A 26,165-nucleotide genomic window follows, 5' to 3' on the forward strand; every position below is an offset into this window, starting at 1 on the left:
TACCTGTTCTGTTCAGTGGACCCGCCACTGTATACCTGTTTAGTGAACCCGCCACTGCATACCTGTTGTGTTCAGTGAACCCACCGCATCAGTGCGCATACCTGTGCAGTTAAGTGAACCCACCTACCTACGTGAGTGCACGCAGTGTGATATACCACTCCGTGCATACCCGATATGGACAAAACAGGTAGAGGAAGAGGTAGTGCCAGAGCCAGAGGAAGGCCACCCGGCAGGTCTGCGCGAGGTCGTGTAAATGTAATTTCGTGTGGACCTGGCCCACAGTACAGTGCTCGGAAGAAGGCACGTCCCATCACGTCCCAAGATTGTCAGGACGTGGTTGAGTATTTAGCGACACAGCACACCTCATCTTGCTCAGCCACCAGCGCTACTACTAGCACCACTTCCGCTGCATTTGACACTTTGCAAGAATTATTTAGTGGTGAAATCACTGATGCACAGCCATTGTTGTTACAGCCAGATGAATTTTCACCAGCTCATATGTCTGCATTACGCGGCAACACTATGGATGTAACGTGTAAGGAGGATGAAGGACCTACTGATGGTGCATGTTTGGATTTTTCTGAGTCAAGCGAAGCTGGGCAGGATGACTACGATGATGACGATGATAGGGATCCTCTGTATGTTCCCAATAGAGAAGATGAAGAGGGGGACAGTTCAGAGGGGGAGTCAGAGAGTAGTAGGAGGAGAGAAGTTGCTGAAAGAAGCTGGGGCAGCTCTTCGTCAGAAACAGCTGGTGGCAGAGTCCGGCACCATGTATCGCCACCTATGTACAGCCAGCCAACTTGCCCTTCAGCATCAGCTGCTGAGGTCCCCATAGTGCCCACATCCCAGGGTGGCTTAGCGGTGTGGAAATTTTTTAATGTGTGTGCCTCAGATCGGACCAAAGCCATCTGTTCGCTCTGCCAACAAAAATTGAGCCGTGGAAAGGCCAACACTCACGTAGGGACAAGTGCCTTACGAAGGCACCTGGAGAAAAGGCACAAACAGCAATGGGATGGCCACCTGAGCAAAAGCAGCAGCAGCACACAAAAGCAAAGCCACCCTCCTTCTCCTCTTCCTCCTCCATCAGGTGCATTATCTGCTTCTGCCGCTTTCTCCCTTCCACCTTCACAGGCACCCTCCTCCACTCCGCCTCTGCCCTTGAGCGGTTCCTGCTCCTCTGCCCACAGCAGCAGTCAGGTGTCCGTGAAGGAAATGTTTGAGCGGAAGAAGCCAATTTCGGCCAGTCACCCCCTTGCCCGGCGTCTGACAGCTGGCGTGGCGGAACTGTTAGCTCGGCAGCTGTTACCATACCGGCTGGTGGACTCTGAGGCCTTCCGTAAATTTGTGGCCATCGGAACACCAGTGGCAGTGGAAGATGCCAGGCCACACTTATTTTTCGAGAAAGGCCATACCCCAACTGCACCGTGAAGTTGAGAGGCAAGTGGTGTCATCTCTTGCGAAGAGCGTTGGGTCAAGGGTACACCTGACCACGGATGCCTGGTCTGCCAAGCACGGGCAGGGCCGCTACATTACGTACACAGCCCATTGGGTGAACCTGGTGGTGAACGATGGCAAGCAGGGCGCAGCGAAACAAATTGTGACACCTCCACGGCTTGCAGGCTGGCCTCCTGCCACCCCCTCTCCTCCTGCTACATGCTCTTCGCTGTCCTCCTCCTCCTTGGCTGAGTGGCAGTTCTCCTCTCCAGCTACACAGCCCCAGCTCCGCAGGGCCTATGCTGCATGCCAGGTAAGACGGTGTCACGCCATCTTAGACATGTCTTGTCTCAAAGCGGAGAGTCACACTGGAGCAGCTCTCCTGGCTGCTCTTAAGAAACAGGTGGATGAGTGGCTGACCCCGCACCACCTGGAGATAGGCAACGTGGTGTGCGACAACGGCAGCAATCTGCTTGCCGCTTTGCATATGGGGAAGCTGACACACATACCCTGCATGGCACATGTCATGAATCTAGTGGTTCAAAGATTTGTGGCAAAGCACCCTGGCTTAGCGAATGTCCTGAAGCAGGCCAGGAAGTTCTGTGGGCATTTGAGGCGGTCTTACACAGCCATGGCACTCTTTGCGGAAATTCAGCGCAAAAACAACATGCCGGTGAGACGCCTCATTTGCGATAGCCCGACTCGCTGGAACTCGACCCTGCTCATGTTCTCCCGCCTGCTAGAACAGAAGAAAGCCGTGACCCACTACCTCTACAACTACAGTAGAATGAAACAGTCTGGGAAGATGGGGATGTTCTGGCCCGACAACTGGACACTGATGAAAAATGCATGCAGGCTCATGCGACCGTTTGAGGAGGTGACCAACCTGGTGAGCCGCAGTGAGGGCACCATCAGCGACTTAATTCCCTACGCTTACTTCTTGGAGCGTGCTGTGCGTAGAGTGGCGGATGAAGCTGTGAATGAGCGTGACCAGGAACCGTTACGGCAGGAACAGGCATGGGACCAATTTTCATCAGACCCAGCTGTTTCCTCAACACCTGCGGCAGCACAGAGGGGGGAGGAGGAGGAAGAAGAGAAGTCGTGTGCAGAAGACGAGTCAGACTCAGAGGATGATGAGCAAGGTGTTTCTTTGGGGGGGGGGAGGAGGAGGAGGAGGAGGGGACAGCGGCAGGAGAACAACCGCAGCAGGCGTCGCAAGGGGCTTGTGCTGCTCAACCTTCCCGTGGTATTGTTCGCGGCTGGGGGAGGAGGTTGACTTACCTGACGTCACTGAGGAAGAGCAAGAGGAGATGGAGGGTACTGGATCCGACTTTGTGCAGATGTCGTCTTTTATGCTGTCCTGCCTGTTGAGGGACCCCCGTATAAAAAAACCTCAAGGGGAATGAGCTGTACTGGGTGGCCACACTACTAGACCCTCGGTACAGGCACAAAGTGGCGGACCTGTTACCAACTCACCGGAAGGTGGAAAGGATGCAGCACATGCAGAACCAGCTGTCAACTATGCTTTACAATGCCTTTAAAGAGACTCCGTAACAAAAATTGCATCCTGTTTTTTATCATCCTACAAGTTCCAAAAGCTATTCTAATGTGTTCTGGCTTACTGCAGCACTTTGTACTATCACAGTCTCTGTAATAAATCAATGTATCTTTCCCTTGTCAGACTTGTCAGCCTGTGTCTGGAAGGCTGCCAAGTTCTTCAGTGTTGTGGTTCTGCTATGCACTCCCCCCTCAGGGGGGAAAGAAACACACAAATGATCTCTTGAGATTCAAAAGGAATGCTGTATGCAGCCTGCTTGTGTATGGATGTATTTTCTATGTGTGGACATACTGTACATCAACCTACTTCCTGTTTTGGTGGCCATTTTGTTTGTTTATAAACAAACTTTTTAAAACTGTTTTTAACCACTTTTAATGCGGCGGGGAGCGGCGAAATTGTGACAGAGGGGAATAGGAGATGTCCCCTAACGCACTGGTATGTTTACTTTTGTGCAATTTTAACAATACAGATTCTCTTTAAGGGTGATGTGACAGCACAACGCCAGCAAGGTACCACTGCCACTAATCCTCCTCCCGTGTCCACGCAGTCAAAGACAGGACGCTCCAGCGATCTCATGGTGATGTCGGACATGCGGACGTTCTTTAGTCCAACGCCTCGCCGTAGCCCTTCCGGATCCACCCTCCACCAACGCCTGGAACGGCAGGTAGCTGACTACCTGGCCTTAAGTGTGGATGTAGACACTGCTGTGAACAGCGATGAGGAACCCTTGAACTACAGGGTGCGCAGGCTTGACCTGTGGCCAGAGCTGTCCCAATTTGCCATCCAACTTCTCTCCTGCCCTGCCGCAAGCGTCCTGTCAGAAAGGACCTTCAGCGCAGCTGGAGGCATTGTCACAGAGAAGAGAAGTCGCCTAAGTCACAAAAGTGTTAAGTACCTCACCTTTATCAAAATGAATAAGGCATGGATCCCGGAGGGCTGCTGCCCGCCCCAAGACTAAGTCAGTCCCCGCACACACAGCATCTCTGCCTGCACGCCGTGTGACTGGCTGCCTGGCCTGCCCCAAGAAGACTAAGTCGCTCCCAGTCCCTCCACACAGCATGTCTGCCTGCAGGCCGCTTGACTACCTTCTCCGCCACCACCAACAGGGTCCGGGACTCCAGGCGGATTGCTGAATTTTTTAGGCCGCTGCTAGCAGCGGCCGCTGTAATAATTTTTCTGGTGCGTGTACATGACTGCCTAATTTTTCTGGCTGCACTGCGGGCAGCTGCAACAACAAAAGAAAAGGCATGTACATGCGCCCATTCCCCTTCGTGATCATTACCTTGCCGTGGTGAAGGGGCTTGCGTATCACAATGAAGCAGTGACCGGCGCCTAGATGAGTGTCTCGGGGGGGCACACAAAAGATAATAATCAGAATCAGAATTTATTATCGCCAAGTACAACGGTGGATTGTACCCGGAATTGGTTTTGGCGCATACAGGGTCGTTGGTGAAGAAACAAAAAAATAAGAGACACATACAGTTAAGCATGGCACATACATAGACATGGGACAAGCATACATAGAACAACATTACAGCTTGTGCATACAGTTACGCAGAGTGCAGCATCACATACAGTTAAGCATGGTACATACATATAGATGATAAAAGCAAAAAATAAAAACAAACAGAGCATTACAGCATACGTACGGTTAACTTAATACAAGCATAGCAAGGCAAACACTGATAGCAGGAACAGAAAAGAGTGGGACTGGAGGAGCAGCCTGAGAGCTGATCTGAGCGCTGCCATTTTCGGCACTGGACGCTACACAGCGACACGCTCCCAACAAGACAGGTGCTACCGATTGTCCACGAAAGTAGAGAGAAGAAACTGAGGAAGCTGAGGGGCATCATGATGGAGGCGGACAGCAGAGTTCACTCGGACCAGGTTGCCCGAGGAGAAGCGCTCCTGATTTCAAGTCCGCACAGCTGAGTAGTGAGGGTGCAGACACAGTGGGGGCCCTGTGGGGCCAGGGTGTACCCGGGGGCACCTTTGGGTGGTGGATGTGGGGCCAGCCTGGCTGGGCAGCAGTGGTGGACAGGCCAGGGGGGTCCAGTGGGGTCCGGGGGCACCTTGGGCGGTGGATGTTGGGCCTGGGGCCACCCTGGCTGGGCAGCAGTGATGGACAGGCCAGGGGGGTATTTCCCTTGGTGGTGGCAGGGCACATAAGGGGGGAGCAGCATCATCCCTGTGGCTGCGTGGTAGCCTACCTCCCTCAAGTAGAATTTCCGTTCCGGGGGAGCAGCAGTGAACAGACACATGTTGGCGAAAACAGCTGCAGGCCACGTGGACAGGCCCGACCCAGGACTCCTGGCCGATCGGCGAAGGAGCTGGAGCCAGAGCCTCAGAACGCAGCTGCTGGCAGGTGGCAATCACCCCAGTGGCACTCGGTGGTGGAGGGCGGAAGGCACCCGGCAGTGGAGCACACTCAACGGTGACCGAGACTGCACCGACCCCGGAGTCTCCTGGCCTCCCTGGATGATCCCGTGGGCAGCGGCGGGTTCACGTCTGGGCTCCCCTGACTAGGGGAGCGCGCCGATCGGCTCCTCAGACGAGGGTGGCATGCCGCCCAAACAGCTGATGGGGGCGGAAGCGCGGCCAATGGAGTCCTGCGTCGGCCTTGTGGCTGGGATGTGTGGAGGACAGGGCCTCTCCGCAGGGAGCCGTCGCGGATGACGAGCTGCGGGGCTGTGATGAGACGTGCGGGTGGCAAAGCCGGTTGTCTGGCCGCGGTGGTGTAGATCAGCAGGCTCCGTCCTGCTTCCTGATGTCTGCTGCGGTGCTCACTGGGTCTTGCACGTGGGTCGCGAACAGCTGATGTTCACGCGGACCGCGACCCGATGGCTGGTGCCGAACCAGCATATCCTCCTCCAGCGTATCCTCCTCAGCGTGAAAGAGGGGCTCAGAGGTGAGCAGAGAGGAGATTACATGTTTTAAAGTAAAAAAGACCGGAGCCCTGTGGCCGCGGTGACCGAGTCCGGCGCCATCTTGCAGATCTCCAATAATAAGGTCGTTGCTTCATTGTGGTCAGACCAAATTTGATCAGCTGGACAGTCACTGTTCTGTCATTCAGCTACATCAGCCAGGCGACCATATGGGCTGTAAAGCCACCAAAACCTGCACTCTCGCCATGGTGCGCACCAGTCCAGCACGGCCGTCACTACACAAACAGCTGTTTGCGGTGCGTTACACGGTGAGTTTGGTGTGTCAGTGTGAAGCAGTACCTTAATTACACTACCTGATTGATGTATACACATGCAAGATGTTTTAAAGCACTTTAGGCCTGTCATTTAGCATTCAATGTGATTTCTGCCCTTAAAACGCTGCTTTGCGTCAAATCCAGATTTTTCCCGGGGACTTTTGGCATGTATCCCACTCCGCCATGCCCCCCTCCAGGTGTTAGACCCCTTGAAACATCTTTTCCATCACTTTTGTGGCCAGCATAATTTTTTTTTTTTTCAAAGTTCGCATCCCCATTGAAGTCTATTGCGGTTCGCGAACTTTAACGCGAACCGAACCTTCCGCGGAAGTTCGCGAACCAGGTTCGCGAACCTAAAATTGGAGGTTCGGCCCAACTCTACTGCCAGGCAACTGGTTTTGTTAAAAAGGAAGTAAATATGGCAGCCTTCATATTCTTCTCATTTCAGTTGTCCTTCAAGCAAGCTTGTGGCTAGATAAAGTGTATGTACATAGCATTTATTCATATGCAATTTTAAATTTTTATGGGCACCATGATGACATTGACAAAATTTTAATTCAAAATTTACTCAAATATTTAGTCGTCCTGATAGGCACCGCTTAAAGAGACACTGTAACATCAAAAAGTTCCCCTGGGGGTTACTCACCTCGGGAGGGAAAGCCTCAGGGTCCCAATGAGGCTTCTTACGCCGTCCTCTGTCCCACGAGGGTCTCGCTGCAGCCCTCTGAACAGTGGCCCGACAGATCCGACAGCTTGTTAAATATTTACCTTTCCAGGCTCCAGCGGGGGCGCTGTTGCGGCTTTCGGCCCCTGCTCTACTGCGCAGGCGCAGGAGACTGCGGAAAGGTAAATATTTACATCGCTGCTGTTCGGAGGGCTGCAGCGAGACCCCCGAGGGACGGAGGACGGTGTGGGAAGCCTCATTGGGACCCTGAGGCTTCCACCTCCCGAGGTGAGTAACCCCCAGGGGAACTTTTTGATGTTACAGGTTTTCTTTAAAGAGAACCCGAGGTGTGTTTAAAGAATGTTATCTGCATACAGAGACTGGATCTGCCTATACAGCCCAGCCTCTGTTGCTATCCCAAACCCCACTAAGGTCCCCCTGCACTCTGCAATCCCTCATAAATCACAGCCGTGCTGTGAGGCTCTGTTTACATCTGTAGTGTCAGTCTCAGCTGCTCCCCCGCCTCCTGCATAGCTCCGGTCCCTGCCCCCGTCCCTTCCCTCCAATCAGCAGGGAGGGAAGGGATGCAGGCGGGGGCTGGAGTTCTGCAGGAGGCGGGGAGAGCAGCAGACTGACACTATAGAGATAAACACAGCCAGCTCTGACAAGCTGTTTGTCAGCAGCATGGCTGTGATTTATGAGGGATTGCAGAGTGCAGGGGGACCTTAGTGGGGTTTGGGATAGCAACAGAGGCTGGGCTGTATAGGCAGATCCAGCCTCTGTATGCAGATAATATTCTTCAAACCCACCTCGGGTTCTCTTTAAATCTAACTGGATGTGTTAATGCGTTCAGTGTTTAACTACTTCAGCCGCAGATGTTTTCACTTTCAGGACAGAAGCAATTTTCCCCTGTCACCGCTCCTCCCATTAATTTGCCAATAACTTAATCACTACTCATCACACTTAAATGATCTATATCTTATTTTTTTCGCCACAAATTTAGGCTTTTTGCGAGTGACACTTGTTCTCAGTAATTACTGTATATTCTATGCATTTTAAAGGCAAATACACAGAAAAAGGAAAAATATTCTCCAATTCCACTCCCTATAGTTTTAAACTAAGCAATGCTATTATAAATAAAATCCACCCATTTTATTTGCCCATTAGTCCCGGGTATCACAACATTTAAATGATGATCTGAATACAATGTATGGCGTCAACATATTGCCGTATTTTTCGGACTATAAAACGCTCTGGACTATAAGACCCACCTAGGTTTAGAGGTCAAAAACTAGGGGAAAAAAATACTAAACCTGGTGCCTCTATAGTGCAGGGGTGTCTTATGGATCTTTCTCCTAACTATTATGTCCCCATTGAGCCTTCTTTGTGCTTCTTGTTTCCCTCTGTCATCCTCTGGTGTTCGACTGTGTCCCCTGGAGTTGCCCTGTGTCATACTCTGTGCCCCTGTCTCCTCTGGTGCCCCCCTGTCCCTGTGTTCAGTGTCCTTCGTTTTCCTTTGTCCACCTTTCTATATCCCCCACATCCGGACTCCTGTGTCCATACTTATACTGCAGCTGATGGCCCCTGTCTCTGTGTGCAGCAGCCTCTCCTTTTCCCTGTGTCCTATGTCCTCAGACTCCTGTGTCGACACTCAGCTGAAGCCAATCACTTTGTACCGTGCCCGGTGCCCCCTGTGCCTGTGTCCAGCATCCACTCCTTGTCCCTGTGTCCCCCTGCCCAGACTCCTGTGTCCATACTCGCGCTGCAGCCACTTTGTACTGTGTCCCCTGTGTGAAGCATCCTCCTTGTCCCCCTGTCTTGCGTACCTATGCCCGGACTCCTGTGTTCATACTCACGATGCAGCCACTTTCTTCTGTGCCCGGTGTCCCCTGTGTGCAGCGTCCTCCGTGTCCGCGTGTCTTACGTCCCCATGCCTGAACTCCTGCGCCTGTACTCGCCACAATCACACTCCAATAAAAAGGAAGTAAGCAGAGGAGCCATCTACCAATCAAACAGGGGGCAGCTTCCTTGGACCGCCAATCACTGCCATTCCAGCTCCCTGCTCTCTCTCCCTTGAACGCAGTCTGGAGGGTGGGATGAAGGCTTCACCATTGGAGCCAATCAGCGCACTCCCCTTGGTCCCGCCAGCGAGACCATCGCTACCTATCAAAAAGGGAGCAAGAGCAATGAGCGGCAGTGATTGGCGGTCTGGGGCAGCTCCACCCGCCTGATTGGTAGATGTCTCCTGCTTACTTCCTTATCGTCAGAGTCGCGTGGCTGCGACGTCTACAGGCACAGGAGTCCGGGCATGGGGATGTAAGACAGTAGGAAAGTGAAGTGAAGTTACGCTCAAGCATTTCCGCATGCGGAAATGCTGAAAACAGCTGAATTTACAGAGCACTTAGCAAAGTGTTTATTCATAAAAGCTGTTTCCGCATGAAAAGCTGACATTCCTGAGCAGAGCGATAAATTACCGCCTTATGCGGTGATTATGTTAACAAATGTCACCATATGGCAATTCATAAAGATTGAGGAAGAAAGGGTTGTTTGACCTCTGTACTCGACAGAGGGAGCGATCTTGGCAATACCGATGTAAAGTATAGACAAAGTATGTTAGTTGGTGCTGCTCCTTTAAAAGCCACTCTGGGTGGTGAAGATATCTTTAAAGGACAAGGGGGAAAAGGAGGGGGAGAGTGCACTCAATAGACAATTTGAGAATACTGGTTAGCCAACCGTGAAATAATCTCACCTGAGATTCTTGCCGATTAGCCCTTATGGGTTGGTCGGCTGAAGAGCTTTTGTCCCACTCAGAACCGGGGACCTGGTCTTTCTAGCGATCTTCCTCCACAAGATGTACTGGCACATATGCTCCTCCGTCCACTGAACTTCAGTCCTGGATCAGATGTATTTCCAATCCTCGCAGATGCTACCTACCGCTAAAGGCGGCCACATTTATGCATAGGAGTGTCTGCACAGAGGTGTCTTGGATGTGCAGGAGGGATCAGGTTTGTGCCTATAATACTCCACGCAGCTCTGTATGCTTTACACTTGTAAGCCACAGGCTGCAGGAGCTCTTGGAGCCAGGAACTGGCTGTTTGTGTGAGGAGTAATGGCTGAGAGAAACTCCACTCTGCGTGTCTTGCACAAGCAAGCAGCAGGCACCTGGATGTAAGTTTGTGAGCTGACAAGCAAGTGCGTGGTAGAAAGGATAAAAGGCGGCTGCCGTGTAGTGTAGTTAAAAGTATTTATTCTAATAAACAGCAACGCATTTCCGAGAGCTCAACTCTCTTTCATCAGGCTAAAAAATGCCTTTTATCCTTTCTACCACGCACTTGCTTGTCAGCTCACAAACTTACATCCAGGTGCCTGCTGCTTGCTTGTGCAAGACACGCAGAGTGGAGTTTCTCTCAGCCATTACTCCTCACACAAACAGCCAGTTTGCAAAAAACAGCTAGGCTGCAAAAAAGTGTCACACATGTGGTATCGCTGTACTCAGGAGAAGTAGTATAATGTGTTTTGTGGTGTATTTTTACATATAACCATGCTGGGTGGGAGAAATATCTCTGTAAATGACAGATTTTTTTATTTTTTTTACACACAATTGTCCATTTACAGAGAGATTTCTCCCACCCAGCATGGGTATGTGTAAAAATACACCACAAAACACATTATACTACTTCTCCTGAGTACGGCGATGATACGTGACACTTTTTTTGCAGCCTAGGTGTGCTAAGGGGACTAACGTCCTATTCACAGGTCATCGTGAGGCATTTGTTTTCTAGACTACTCCTCACGGTTTAGGGCCCCTAAAATGCCAGTGCAGTATAGGAACCCCTCAAGTGACCCCATTTTAGAAAGAAGACACCCCAAGGTATTCCGTTAGGTGTATGGTGAGTTCATAGAAGATTTTATTTTTTGTCACAAGTTAGTGAAAAATGACACTTTGTGAAAAAAACAATAAAAATCATTTCCCGCTAACTTTTGACAAAAAATAAAATAATCTATGAACTCGTCATACACCTAACAGAATACCTTGGGGTGTCTTTTTTCTAAAATGGGGTCAATTGTGGGGTTCCTATACTGCCCTGGCATTTTACGGGCCCAAAACCGTGAGTAGTCTGGAAACCAAATTTCTTAAAATGACTGTTCAGGGGTATAAGCATCTGCAAATTTTGATGACAGGTGGTCTATGAGGGGGCAAATTTTGTGGAATCGGTCATAAGCAGGGTGGCCTCTTAGATGACAGGTTGTATTGGGCCTGATCTGATGGATAGGAGTGCTAGGGGGGTGACAGGAGGTGATTGATGGGTGTCTCAGGGGGTGGTTAGAGGGGAAAATAGATGCAATCAATGCACTGGGGAGGTGATCGGAAGGGGGTCTGAGGGGGATTTGAGGGTTTGGCCGAGTGATCAGGAGCCCACACGGGGCAAATTAGGGCTTGATCTGATGGGTAGGTGTGCTAGGGGGTGACAGGAGGTGATTGATGGGTGTCTCAAGGTGTGATTAGAGGGGGGAAATAGATGCAAGCAATGCACTTGCGAGGTGATCAGGGCTGGGGTCTGAGGGCTATCTGAGGGTGTGGGCGGGTGATTGGGTGCCCTAGGGGCAGGTAGGGGTCTAATCTGATGGGTATCAGTGACAGGGGCTGATTGATGGGTGATCAGTGGGTGATTAGATGGCAGAACAGATGTAAACAATGCACTTTGGAGGTGATCTGAGGGTAGGTCTGGGGCAATCTGATGGCGTGGGAGGGTGATCAGATGCCCGTAAGAGGCAGGTTAGGGTCTGATCTGATAAGTGGCAGTGACAGGTGCTGATTGACAGGTGATTACAGGGGAGAATAGATGTATACAGTACACAGAGGGGGGGGGAGGTCTGGGGGGGGTCTGAGGTCTTTCTGAGGGTTTGGTTGGGTCGTTGGGTGCCCTCGGGGCAGATAGGGATCTGATGGGTAGCAGTGACAGGTGGTGACAGGGGGTGATTGATAGGTGATTGATGAGTAATTAGTGGGTGTTTAGAGGCGAGAACAGATGTAAACACTGCACTTGGGAGGTGATCTGATGTCGGATCTGCGGGCGATCTATTGGTGTGGGTGATCAGATTGCCCGCAAGGGGCAGGTTAGGGGCTGATTGATGGGTGGCAGTGACGGGGTGATTGATGGGTGATTGACAGGTGATCAGTGGGTTATTACAGGGGGGATAGAGGCATACAGTACACAGGGGGGGTGGGGGGTCTGGGGAGAATCTGAGGGGTGGGGGGTGATCAGGAGGGAGCAGGGGGCAGTTTAGGGTTAAAAAAATAGCGTTGATGGGGGGGGGGGGAATCAGAGTGCTTGGGTGCAGACTAGGGTGGCTGCAGCCTGCCCTGGTGGTCCCTCGGACACTGGGACCACCAGGGCAGAAGGCAGCCTGTATAATAGGATTTGTATACATTACAAAGCCTATTATACATATTGTGTGCGGCGATCCGGGTGCTTGTAACCCGGTGGCGCTTCCGAACGGTCGGCGGGTTACAGTGCGAGGGGGCGGAGCCAGTCACCGCATAACCACGCCCGCCACCGCCGATGGGCGTATTGCGGTCGTTTGGGCCCAGCCCTTGCCGCCACCCATCGGCTTAAGTGGTTAAATACGGCACAGCATAAAAAAGTTCAATGACCTGTTTTGGACGCACACTGGTCCTTAGTCATAGGGTGAATCCAAGTACAGACAGTGAGATTAAACACTCAAGACACCACACCCATTGCCCATCCCGGCCAATCTAGGACAACACCCAAAGGCAGTCCGCTAGGCTGGGAGGGGTTTAGCAATGCATAAAACCAATCTAAAAATACTACATGACAATCAGGAAGGTTCATATAGAAAACACACAGCATGTATACTAAAGCAGCGATGGAAAAAACTGCTTGAAAAGAAAACTCATGGGTAGAAACAATACAGGTGAGTTTCAGAGGTATACTCACATAATACGATTAAGATCCCATCTCGAGTTTAGGCCTTTCGGTATTCGTGTGTCTAATTGGAAAATCTAAAAGGCTTTACGAGTAAGTAGGATCTTGTAGATGTAGATTGTCCCCTCTAGGTGCTTTTGTAATTCGCTCCACCGCCTGAAATGAGAAGGATGACACATTACCAGCATGTATTTGGCTGAAATGCCTGGCGACATTGGAGATTTCTGCTTTCAGCCAGGCAGCGCCTCTGTAATGCTCGGCAATACATTCCCTGAGGGGTCGAGTTGTGCAACCTACATATTGAAGCTGACAAGCAGAGCAAGACACGACATACACTACAATTTTAGTGCCACAGTTGATATATCGTTTCAGGTGGTAAACTTTACCATTTGAGAAAGAATTGACTGTCTTTGTAACCACATGCAAAGAAAAATAATTGCAGGTACGAAATCCTCACTTGTATGAGCCCACCGTAGTAAGCCAACACGGTTATTATTTGAGGAGAAGAAGCTGGGGGAAAGAAGGCCACCCAAAGTGGAGGCCCGTCTACTGGCGAATTTGACCCCTTTGCCTTTTACCATATCAATCTGTGGGTCCAGACGTAGGATAGGTAAGCGTTTTTAAATCAAAGAAACTACATGATTATATTCTTCGCTAAAAGTGGTGACAAAGACTAAGTTACGGTGGGGGGTTGTTTGTTCATGAGAGCCATAGTGTATGCGTAATAGCTCATCCCTACTCTTTCTGAGAGCAATGTTACGACCTCGTGTATATTATCCAGTTTGGATAACCGCGCTCTTTAAGGCGAGATGCCACCACGTCCCACTCTACAATGAAGGCCTCCAATGACGAACAATTCCATCGGGCTCGAATGAATTCACCGACTGGAATGGCCCTCATGGTGTGGGTGGCAGCTATTCGCCCTCAAGGTGGAATTTCCACTGCACTAATCTCTGTGGAAGCCCATTGATAGGTGAAAGACAAATTAAGATGGTTATCATTGAGGTAGTCCACAAATGCAGAAACATCACTAGGCATACCGTTCCAGACTACCAGCAAATTGTCTATATCTGCCGTACCATACTATCTTGTCCAGGAATTTATTTACATCGCTGAACAAAGAGAGTTCCTCCCATCAACCCATATATAGGTTGGCTAGAGATGGAGAAAATTTTGCCCCCATGGACGCTCCACAGCGTTGCAAAAAAAACTTATGGCTAAGCAGATATTCTATTGCAAATTCGATGAATGTACGCAGTTCAATCACGAAGGCTGCTCAGAATGTGTTTGATGTCACGAACATAACCAGGTAAGCATCTAACTAGTGGTTGTAAATGCCCATCTATCCAGTCACCCAGTCGTCGTCCCCCCCAGAGATCCAATGCCCGCAACAATGGGCCTGCCCTCTGGGGGAAAGCCTGTTTTGTGTATTTTCGGGAGGTGGTGAAAAATTGTGACAGTTGGTGACTGGATCGCAAGGTATTCTGCCACTTTTTTGGGGAGTACTCCAAAACTCTCTCCAATGGATAGAAGAGAGAAAAGTTGTTTCTGATATAATTCAGTTGGATCCCTATTAAGGGGAATATAAGTGTTTGGATCCCTAAGCTGTCGAAGGGCCTCATTTCTATATACTTCTGTGTCCAAAATAACTACGGCACCCCCCTTATCAGCATTTCTAATTACAATACATGTATTATTTTTTAAAGAGGGGATAGCCATACGTTCTCCCAATGTAAGATTGAGTTTCCCACGAGTGATGAAGTTGGTACTAGAAGCTAATTGAAGGAGTCGCTGTTCCACTCGAGTCTGAAAAACTTCCACTGGAGTACTTAGTGCAGAAGTGGGATAGAAATCAGGGTTGTGTGTAGAGACAGGCTGGACATCATGTTCAGATATAATTGGACTGTTCTCCGTGAGCAAAAGCTCTAGATCCAAAAGAGACCTAGTGTCCTTAAAACTCTGAATATCAGTCAAAGCCATTGTCTCTATATTCATACCCCCCTGCTGCTCACCCGCACTGGTCTCCAGGAAGTGTTTTCTGAGTAACACAGACCAAATGAATCTGTTGACATCCTTCAAAGTTGTGAACACATTAAAATGGTGGGTGGGGGCAAATGAAAGACCCTTTGATAATAAATGACATTCCTCTGCAGAAATCAGTCACAGAAAGATTGACAACTGTCTGCAGCATCGTGATGAGAGGAAGGTCTCCTATGCCTCACACCCTCCTGTCTGGTGCGTCTTTGCCTCTGCGCCTCCTGAACCTCCTCTGCTTTTTGTAATACCCGTGAGGTGGAGGAACCTGCTGTTTTTTTGACCTACCGTTATTTAAAGTGGTTGCATCTGCCACACCACCAGATGCACCCTGTGAATTTACACTAGAACCATCAGAGAAATCGGACTGGGAGTCCGAAGTTTCCGGGGAGCTGAAAGTAACTTTCTTAGGCGTCCTGGTTTGCTCCGAGGTTTGGTCTGTCGAGGGGATCTGAACTTGCCCTCCCACCTTAATATACCACCCCTTTCTTATAATAATCGACATCTCGTAGATATTTAATGCATTTGGTGTCAGTGATCAAAGACTCCAATTTGAGTATATTATCTTGTAATTTCTAATTCAGCTCCTCATATGACTGAAGAGTATTACATTTCAAAAAAGAGTCTTTTTGACCTCCGACACCTGTAATCGCAAATCCATGAGACATTGCTCCTCATAAACAATAATTAACTTCTTTAATTTTAAAGAACAATCTTATAGAATAGCATTTCACTCCAGAACAAAGTGATCCGAGTAAATGGTGGTGGGAACTTTTTTGATCCTCAAACCACGAGGAATAATGCAATCTGTTACATATTGTTTGAGACTCGTTAAGTCCCACCATACTTTAGTTTCCTTTTGCATTATGTCCTCTAACTGTAAAAAGGCAGCTTTTAAATTAGTCTCTGAGTGAACAGCAGAGGCTCCCAGCTGCCTGAAAAAAAACACTGAAAATTTAGAAGAACGTTCAGGATCATAGTCCAACTCTCCCAATTGAATTAGATGGCTATCAACAACCGTAGTCAGAGAGGACATAGACTGTTGTGATAAATTTATATCAATATCATTAATTGTCAAATTTTCACAAACTACAGAGTCTAATCCGATGTTCTGTTTCGAAGTCTGATCAGAATTTATAGGTGGAAACTGGGAGCCTGACACATGCAAGAGTATTGCACTAGTATCAAAGTTAGACACAGGTGAAACCGGGACTGTGACATTAGAAACTATTTCTGGTGGTTGGCTTCTTAGATTATCAGTCTCATTAAGATCCACCAAGAGCCCTTTAACAAGTTCCACATAATGAGGGCGAACAGTCACAGAAACATCAAGAGGTCTGAAAGGGGAGGTAGTAGCTTCCTCATAGCTGGTCTGCCCCAAGTTGTAATGTCTCTGGGGAGTCAAAGGCTGAGTGCCTGACGACCCACCGCTTAAGGAGGCGGTGTTCAAAGATGTCCCCGGACGGCCGTGCGTGCCGATGGAGCCTAACTGGCCCGCTGGATTAATCGCCGGCAGAACAGGAGCCCGCTGTATTCTTTTGGACGTGCTCCCAATGACGCTAATACCGCCCGGCCGGAAGTCCCGCCAAGGGGCGGAAGCCCGCAAGGAGGAAGCGGAACACTAGGCTGCATGGACGGAGTGGCCGGCACAGGACTGGAACCCGACAAGTCCACTCCACCGCCCCCAGCAGACAGCACACGGCACCCACACACAGTCAGAGGGGCCACGGACAAACCAGCAGCAGGCAAACCCGGCTCCGGGTGGACACCGCCAAAACTCCGCTCCCCAGATGGTAAATCCGCTGTTGCATCTGCAGGTGTTTTAAGCGACACCGGTTTCTGTACCAAATTGGTAGAAGATTTCTTCCCTGTTGAGTGGAGGAGCTATTAGATTGCTTGGCAAGGACCCCAGTAGGAAAATAAGTTTTGATGACAGGCGTTTCTTTAGAAGTTCCTCCAGAGGTTTGGCTGCGTGTGAAGCGTAGATCTTGACTGGCCATGGATCCACAGAACTTGAAGCTGTGTCAATTTGTAAATTTGATGAATCAAAGCAAATCAAAGGGAGCAGACTTGAGTGTCCAAATGAGTGTTCAATGTGACGTCCGCTCGTACCTTGATATAAAGAAACAGAGCTGGAACCAGGTGACTCATTACCCAGACCATAGGAAAGTGAAGTGAAGTTCCGCTCAATGTTCCAAAAAATATCAAAAATCTTTATTGAATACAATGACGCAGCATAAAAAAGTTCACTGACATGTTTCAGACGCACACTGGTCCTTAGTCATAGCGTGAATCCAAGTACAGACAGTGAGATTAAATACTCAATACACCACACCCATTGCCCATCCCCGGCCAATGCAGGACAACACCTAAAGGCAGTCGCAAATCTTACGTCCTCATGCCCGGACTCCTGCGCCTGTACTTGCCGCAGTCACACTCCGATAAAAAGGAAGTAAGCAGAGGAGCCATCTACCAATCAAACGGGGCCGCTTCCCTGGACCGCCAATCACTGCCGTTCCAGCTCCCTGCACTCTCTCCCTTGAACGCAGTCTGGAGGGTGGGACGAAGGCTTCACCATTGGAGCCAATCAGCGCACTCCCCTTGGTCCCTCCAGTGAGACCACCGCTACCAATCAAAAAGGGAGCAAGAGCAATGAGCAGCAGTGATTGGCGTTCTGGGACAGCTCCACCCGCCTGATTGGTAGATGTCTCTTGCTTACTTCCTTATCATCAGAGCCGCGTGGCTGCGGTGTCTACAGGCACAGGAGTCCGGGCATGGGGATGAAATGCTGGAGATGCACGGTACGTACGATAATCAGCTGGCCCGATCATGCCGCTCGACCCGCGCCCGTTCGATTCCCGCAGACGGACAATGGCAAGGAATTGAGCAGTGATAAGGAAGCGCCAGCAGGGACGAGCGGCTATCGGTCCGCACGGATGAGCGGAAATGTGTCGGCATCGAGCTGCTGGCCTGATCCGGCGCGTGAAAAACGTGCCTCGTATACCCGGCATTAGACACTTCTAAAGGATGACAATGCACACAGGGACATAGTAAGTGGCTGCATCGTGAGTATGGACATAGGAGATATGGGGACATAAGACACGGGGATAAGGAGGATGCTGCGCACAGAGGGCATCGGACACAGTACACAGTGTCTGCAGCGTGAGTATGGACACAGGAGTCTGGGCACGGGGACAAGGATGCTGCACACAGGATCCCGGCACAGTACAAAGTGATTGGCTGCAGGACATAGGGGGCAAATACCATGCTGAGGACGCACGTGGCAGAGAATGGAGGACACAGGATCGAGGACAAACAGGTCCAAATTTACTATTCACTCTATAAGACAAACTGACTTTTTTCCCCCCACTTTTGGGGAAGAAAAAGTGTGTCTTCTAGTCTGAAAAATACGGTATGTGGACGCGATGTTTTTTTTTTTTTTATTGTAAGCCCTTATGAACTAAAATTACAGTAATATACCCACATGACATACTTATTAAAAAAATGTAATGAATCTTATCAGTTAGCCTGGCTCCATTTTGGTACGTTGCCGGGGAGAGGGAAGTTCATTCTCTCCCCTCCCACATTCCTGCTTCTCACTAATTGGACACAAGGTTTGGAAGGGAAATACACCTCACCCCTCTGCATGCGTTGCTAAATAATAATCTATTCTGTGCTCACATGTGTTTACAAAGCAAGTTGGATATGACTGCAGTTTCTAGGAGAAAAAAAAGTGTAAGGGAGGAAATTACATCAGTATTGGCTTCAGTCAGTAAAGGCAGTAAAGATGGAAAATGTCTGGAAGAGTTTTATCTTCATTTACTATATAAAATTCACTAAAATCAAACTGGGGGCAGTGCAATACATATGCAAGTAGAACAAGTATTTATCTACATATGTGTTTTTTGTTTTCTGGGATAGTATGGCTGTCCTTGCTGCAATTAAATGTATTTTGCTTTAACTGAGCATTATGTATTATTGACTGCTTCTCTATCTTTATGACCAATTTTGGGCTGATTATAATACTTTACAGGGGAGGCTTCATACACCTATTGTAATTCCTTCTCCCTTCCAATTGAAAAAACAGGGAACACCAAGAGCCCCAATAGTGTAATATGTACTGGTAAATGGTTACTAGATAGAGTAAATATTAATATTCACAAACCAGGGTTACCATTAGGCAACCACTGTAAAGGCAGGTGGGGAGGTTTTCCTGAGCCCACTCAGGAATAAGTCGCTCTCTGTAGATGAGAAAAAGTGGGTTCAACCCTCCACCCAGGGAGGACTCAATATTATGCAGGAGAACAGCGGCGCCAAAAGGATAAAAGGAAGCTAAATGAGATCAAAAACCAAATTCTTGGTAAATAGAGGAGGTAGTGGTGGACTTACCTCCTCCAAGTAGACACACAGCGACTGTAGTAAAGACAGTCAACATATTTTATTTATGAACTCCAAATATGCAACGCGTTTCGCAGGTTTGATCCTGCTTCATCAGGCAATAATGGAGCAATAGCTGTAAACAGAGATAATTGGCTCCTAACCCATGTGTAGTCATACGGTCATTAAAGGGGTTCTTTCGTGAAAAAGTAGGCAGTTAAAAAAATGTGACAGATGACAGGTTTTGAGCCAGTCCATCTTTTTAAGGGGGATTCTCAGGGCTTTCTTTGTTTTTCAACAGCATTTCCTGAACAGCAGTTTAACTGCCAAAATAGCAAGATACCAGCCGGCCTCCCTAATCACTTGCACACTATTATGTCAGTTAGATTTTGCAACTGTTGTTCAGGAAATGCTGTTGAAAACAAAGAAAGCCCTGAGAATGCCATTTAAAAAGATGGACTGGCCCAAAACCTATCTGTCACATTTTTTAACTGCCTACTTTTTTCGCGAAAGAACCCCTTTAATTATATAAAAAATAAAATATATATATAAACTTATAACTATAAATAAATATCAAACATTAGAGGTGAAATAGGTATTAAAAAGTGGGGGTGATTGGGATAAAGACAGTGGAAAAGGTAATTGTGAGCACTGATGAGCAAAACTGTTAATATTCTTTTCGCATAAATTCTTGCAAAAAATGTTTAATTCAATTTACGCGCAAACATTTTTTGGGGAAAAAAATCCTGTTATCTTGCACGGTTTTCGCGTACATTGCAAATTTCCACGAAAAAAATACTGATCTCCCTGGCTAGAATAATTCCAATTGTACTGCATTAACCCAATGGCTTGCTAGTTTATGAGCGCAGCAATGGCAGCATGTACCTATGTGAAGAGAGCTGTGTGCATCAGCTGCTTTTGATTAGTTGTTCGGTTTTGTATGACCAGCTAACACCTAATGCTGAGAACACACGCTGCAATTTCATGTCCGATCGACAGGTGATCTGATGGTAAGTTGTATTGTGTGTACATGTCCAAACTGCTCTCAATCGATAAAGGGGGCAATTTTCCAGTCCTAACTTTCCAAAATCAATCCTTTTGTTGATCAGAAACAGATCAGACAGGTTGGAAATAATCACTAGATTCCTGTTGATTGGACTGGAAGTTCCATTGTGTGTTCCCAGTATAATGGATGCACACTGCCTCTGATGCTCTCATGAGTCTCATTGAGATGGGAGAAGCCCGCAGTAAGAAATGCATAATGCTTATAAAAAGTAAAATGAGGGGGTGCCGCCTAACCTCCGTACAGGGCAGACTCATGGGGGAGTTGCTCCGGCAGACTAAGCCACTTACAGCACGCCTGGACCCCGCTCCTTTGCCTCCTTCGCAGCGATTCTCCCCCGCAAGGCTCCAGGTACACCCTGGCATGGGTCTGAAGAAAGGACAAATGGTCACAGACCCAGGGATTCCGGAGCTTTTCTCCAACAAGCGGAAAGGAGCCTCCTCCTGGACCTCGGACCTCCAGCGAGAGCGGCCTACAAGCCAGTAAGAACGTTGATGCAGAGAGTCACTAAAGCTGACTTAGTCACTATATGTGAATCTAGAACAGCTCATCAACACCTCTAAAGCAGAAATTGTCAAAGAGATTAGAGATGCGCTGTCAGCTCTTGGTGAGCGTGTTCACGAGATGGAGGAGGGGCTGGAGGGGGTCATGGCCTATTGCAAACAGGTGGATTCTGACATCCAGGAGATGCGTTCAGACAGTCAGGGTGACCATCAGGGCTCACTGGTAACCATAATATCTCATGCCACCTCCGTTTCTCCTTTCTAGCTTGTACATGTGGCAAACTTAGATTGGAGCCTCCATCTCTCTGCCCCAGCACTTCCTTGGGTGCTGTAGCTCCGAAACTGATCTGTGATCTTTGACTGCAGTCCCTCAGTGTTCACTCGAGATATCGGGTTATGTGTCCCTCCTTTTTTTTTTGAATGTTATGGTTAACTATGTTCAGCAAACAGTTATTCCAGTTATATGCCGTTTTATCTTGTGCCAGCTGGATGCCAATATGCTCTACTGTATTATCCTTATTCTTGAATTTTCTTGTCAGATCGCCGTAGTTTTGGACTATGTAGGACTGACTGTATGTTTTTTTGGGGAATTGTTGATAGCTTGTTTTATTTCTCTCTTGCTTTGCTCTCTTTGGGAGGATTATGTCCATACCACCCATATCTCACACCATGACCTCTCCCAAGCCTGACACTACAAATTCTCCCCTTCATTCTCCTGATTTTTCTAACCCTATGATTATCACCACCCATAATGTGAAAGGTCTTAATGCCCCTCAGAAAAGACGCCTCGTGTGCCAGTATTACAAGAGTGCCAAAGCTGATATAAATCTTCCTACAGGAGACTATGTTCATAATAAGGAACCTAAATACTGGCATTAACACTATCCCCAAGCATATTATGCTTCTGCCCCCCCAGTTGAGGTGCGGTGTGGCCATAATCCTTCACAAGAGACTTAATTTTGTGGTGCATAAAATCCTCAGAGATCCTGAGGGTCGTTATTTGATCCTAGTTGGGGACTCTTAACGGTTTTACTGTTAACACTGGTGGCTGTCTATGCCCCTTCAGAGGGGCTACAACCCCCTTTCTCTCTAAGCTACCTTCCAAAATCCTATCTCATAGAGAAGGGAAACTCATAATTGCAGGTGACTTTAACGCCCCCTTAGATGGCCAGGACCGCTTTAGGACTCCTAAGTGTTTTCTTCAATTATTAACTGATACGGGTACCTGGGATGTCTGGAGAGCGCTGCACCCTGGGGAGAGGGGGCACACCTTCTACTCTCATTCGCATAACTCATATTCACGTATAGACTTTGTGTTTATGGATGCACCCTTCTCTCAGAAGTAGTGAAAGTGGACCACTCTGAAATCTCATGGTCAGATCATGCCTCTGTGCTCGTACAATTTTCCTCCCCAGTACCGAGACCTAAAAGCTTGTGGCGCATTAACTAATCCTTCCTGGTCGACCAAAAGATCAAGCTGCAATTAGCATCTGAGGTCCCTTCCTCCTTTATCAACAATAGGGAAGGGGACACCTCTCGGAATCCATTGGACAGCTCATAAAGCCACAATTAGGGGTAAGTTGATTAAAATCTCTTCCACTAGACGTAAACAGGCCATGGCTAGAATAGCGGATCTAAAATCTGAGATCAGGAGGATGGAGCTTCAGCATGCTAGGGGTACCCCTTCTGTGTCCCTTGCACAGATAACCACACTAAGGCATGAGCTCAAATCCCTTCTATTTCAGAGAGCTGATAGTCATGCACCTGACCTCTCAAAAGTTTTATGAAAAAGGGGATAAACCGGATACGATGTTAGCAAGAAAGTTGAGTAATCGCTTGACCCTTAACAGACTCCACCCTATTAGGGATGGTTCAGGGAAATTGATTCACGACCCTTCCTCGATAGTTTTGGAATTCCAGAAATATTACGCCAGCCTGTATGATGTCTCCATTACAGACAGAACTCGGACCCCAGCAGCAAGTATTCTGGAATATCTAAACAATATCCCTAAGCTTACTAATAGCCTTCTTTTAAACTCCCTAGTTAAGGAGGTTCTATCCATAATTAAAAAGCTTAAGTCCTCCAAGGCCCCTGGTCCGGATGGATACACAACTTCATACTATAAAGCTTTCAAACAGCTCTTAGCTCCTGAGCTTGCAGCTTTTTACAATAAAATCCTGAAGGGGGAGGAAGATTTCCCACCTGATATGTCCCGTGTGTCCCTAGTGGTCATCCCGAAACCTGGTAGGGACCTTGCTGAGGTCACTAATTAAAGACCGATTTCCCTTATCAACGTAGACGTGAAAATCTTTTTTAAAAAATCTAGTCAAATAGATTAAACCCCGTTACCGAGTGTTGTCCATCCGGACCAGATAGGCTTCGTCTCAGGAAGGCAAACAACTGATAACATCCGCAGGATCGTCAGACTGATGGCTAGGAGGAAGCACTGTCGGACGCCTTCTCTGCTTCTCTCCTTGCTGAGAAGGCGTTCGACAGGGTGGACTGGATATATATTAGATTAGTTTTGCAAAAATTTGGCATAGGAGGTGAATTCCTGAATGGTGTGAGGTGTCTATACACAAACCCTACGGCTTGAGTATGTAATATGGGCATCCCTTCCCCCTCATTTCCCATCCAGAATGGTACTAGTCAGGGGTGCCCTCTCTCCCCTTTGTTGTTCGCTCTCTGTATTGAGCCACTGGGTATCGGGGTCCGTCGCTTTCCGGATGTTTCTGAGGTCTCAGTGGGCCAATTGGAAATCAAATCCGCTCTCTTTGGTGATGACACAATATTTTCCCCATCTAACCCTTTGATCTCGGTCCCTAATTTATTCACTGAAATTGGAACATTTCTGTGTTCATTCAGGATTTAAAATAAATAACTCCAAGTCCGAGGCGATTTCATTTGGCCTCTCAGAAGCACAACAATCCTCCCTGTCACACTCTGTAGAGATTAAATTCAGACCCAATAGGATAAAATATTTGGGGGTAACGATTTCTCAGGATCTCAGGGATTTATAAAAACTCAATTATGCACCAATGTTTAAGAAACTTCATAGGTTACTAGATGACTGGCAGCACTACCGCATCTCAATGCTTGGCCGTATCTATGCTGTCAAAATGACACTACATAGTTACACTACTACCTAAAATCCTGTACCTTTTTAGAGCCTTACACATTAGAAGAATTAGAAGGGATGTGGATGTGCTGCAGTCCAGAATCACCAACTTTATTTGGGAGGGTCGCAGACCTCGCATCAAATATACGAACTTGGCTCACCACAAACTCCAGGGGGGACTTGGAGCCAGGGCTGTGGAGTCGGGGCAATTTTGGGTGCCTGGAGTCGGGGAAAAAATGCACCGACTCCGACTCCTAATGCATTTAAACTGTAATTAAAATAGAAAAGTTTTCAATAAAATTCCACATCAGGTGACACTGCTGTCCAATTGGACTTCAGGTTGTCACCTTGGTATGCTTCACTGTCTGGCCCGCAAATACATCATTTTATGTTTATTCCGGCCCCCCAGCAGCCTGAAGTATGTTGACCTGGCCCTCGACCCAAGACTTTTGGGGACCCCTGATATAAACACACCCTCACTAAAGAAAGGAACTACAGACTATTATATGATTGGTTTGCCAAGTGGTGACTAATTCCGTCCAGCTTATGTTTTTGTGGCTGTTTAGCGTCTGCAGACCAAACCCATTGTTGGTGGACTTGCCCCCATGTGGTCAGCTTTTGGAGACTATGCTTCCTACTAACCTCTGAAATTTTGGAGAAATCAATTCAGCTGGATCCCTGGTCCACTCTATACCATAAACCCCTCCCGCAACTCAATAAATCTCAAAATAGACTCTTGGGTCAGATATGCAATGCTGCTAAAACCCTCTTGGCCAAAAATTGGAAGTAACCATCAAGGTCAGAGCTAATAAATAAGATCCAATCAATTGATATTATGGAAAAAATTACCTCCACTACTAGAGAAACCACCCCATTGTTTGATAAGATATGGGCCCCTTGGGAAGTTTGGACAACCTCTCACCCCCACATGTAGTCTCATGTTCCTCTCCCCTCTACCTTCTTACCCGACTACTCCTTTTTATCCCTAAATAGCCAAGCCCCAAAGGGTCCACCCTTTTTCGCAGTATTAGCTCTCTGTTGGTCCTGTGCTGGTAATAATCACTTCTATAGACGCTTTGAATAGTAGTAATCCTTAACACCCTGTTCCCCATCCCCTTCTTGCAACTCTGACACTGTGGTTTCCCTTGGCAGGTCTTGGTGCACCATATCAATTGCTTGGGGGGGGGGGGGGGGTAAGGCCCATGTAAAACTTGCATCGGGGCCCACAGCTCCTTAGCTACACCACTGGTATGACCGCAAGGATACTGTACTTTTTCTACATGGTCGACATGACTGTAATCTCATCAGGTCATGTTGTAAATTGTTACTTATCTTTTTCTATTGCTTAAAAATCAATAAGAACAAATTTGAAATAAAAAAGACAATGAATTCCATTATTGCAAATGTTTTTAACAGACACTGGCCACATAGGTTTTAATTCCAGAGTATAAAAATTGTATTAATTGTGCTATAGTGCCCCTTTAGTATCAACATCTATAGGAAGTGGTGTTTTTTTTTTATACAAGATAATGTACATAAGCATCAAAGTGGCCTGATACAAATATGGAGAGTCTACCAGCTATATGCTTAAAAATTGCTGCTAATCTAGCTACTGCTCTTTTGTAATTTCCTCAGTAAGGCTCATGTTTTCAAATTAAGTGTTCTAACATTTGAATGTTCAATGATCAGAGATTCAACATTAGTCATTTTTAGGAGCTCAGACATGGCCGCTCAGGGTGCATATTCTCCCCTCCCAGTTACTAGGTACTTGATTATTAATATTACAATGTTTGAATATATTTGATGTGTTTTTTTTAGGCTGGGGAGATATGCCTCCTGTGCACTCAAAGGCAGAAAATCCTTGGGGAGAACCACCTTCCCCATCTGCTACAGTTGACAATGGCACTTCAGCATGGGGCAAGCCTCCCAATAGTGCATCAACCTGGGTGGATGGCTCTACAGGATCACCTGGAAATTATGGCAGGACAAATGCTCCAGCTGCTGCTCCTGCGCTGTGTAAACCAGGTAAGATAATCAAGGCTTTATAATATGCATATTCAATGGCAATGTCTATACTTTGGACTTTTTTTCCCCCTTATCATGAATTTTTATGTTTGGGCCATATGGGAGCAGAGTTGCACCCAAAGTACTTATAGGGATTCATTGGTAAGGAAGTGTTGTCAAAAACCTGAGCGGTTCTTGCCTTTTTCATGATTGCTAACTCCGTAAAGGCCAGCCTTTAAAGAGTTGCTATCATATAACT

The 26,165-nt window shown here is 47.8% G+C and overlaps 1 protein-coding gene across 1 annotated transcript in view; it reads left to right on the forward strand.

Annotated features, from left to right (window-relative positions):
• LOC137543829 (trinucleotide repeat-containing gene 6C protein-like) overlaps positions 1 to 26,165 on the forward strand; it is a gene marked incomplete at its 3' end in the record, with an annotated part of 141,189 nt that overhangs the window by 108,956 nt on the left and 6,068 nt on the right. Inside the window, exon 3 of the mRNA XM_068264914.1 lies at positions 25,721 to 25,927. Coding sequence (XP_068121015.1) covers positions 25,721 to 25,927 — 207 coding nt within the window. The remainder of the gene's footprint in view (positions 1 to 25,720; positions 25,928 to 26,165) is intronic.

Source organism: Hyperolius riggenbachi, unplaced genomic scaffold, assembly GCF_040937935.1.
Source record: "Hyperolius riggenbachi isolate aHypRig1 unplaced genomic scaffold, aHypRig1.pri scaffold_221, whole genome shotgun sequence".
NCBI classification, from domain to species: domain Eukaryota; kingdom Metazoa; phylum Chordata; class Amphibia; order Anura; family Hyperoliidae; genus Hyperolius; species Hyperolius riggenbachi.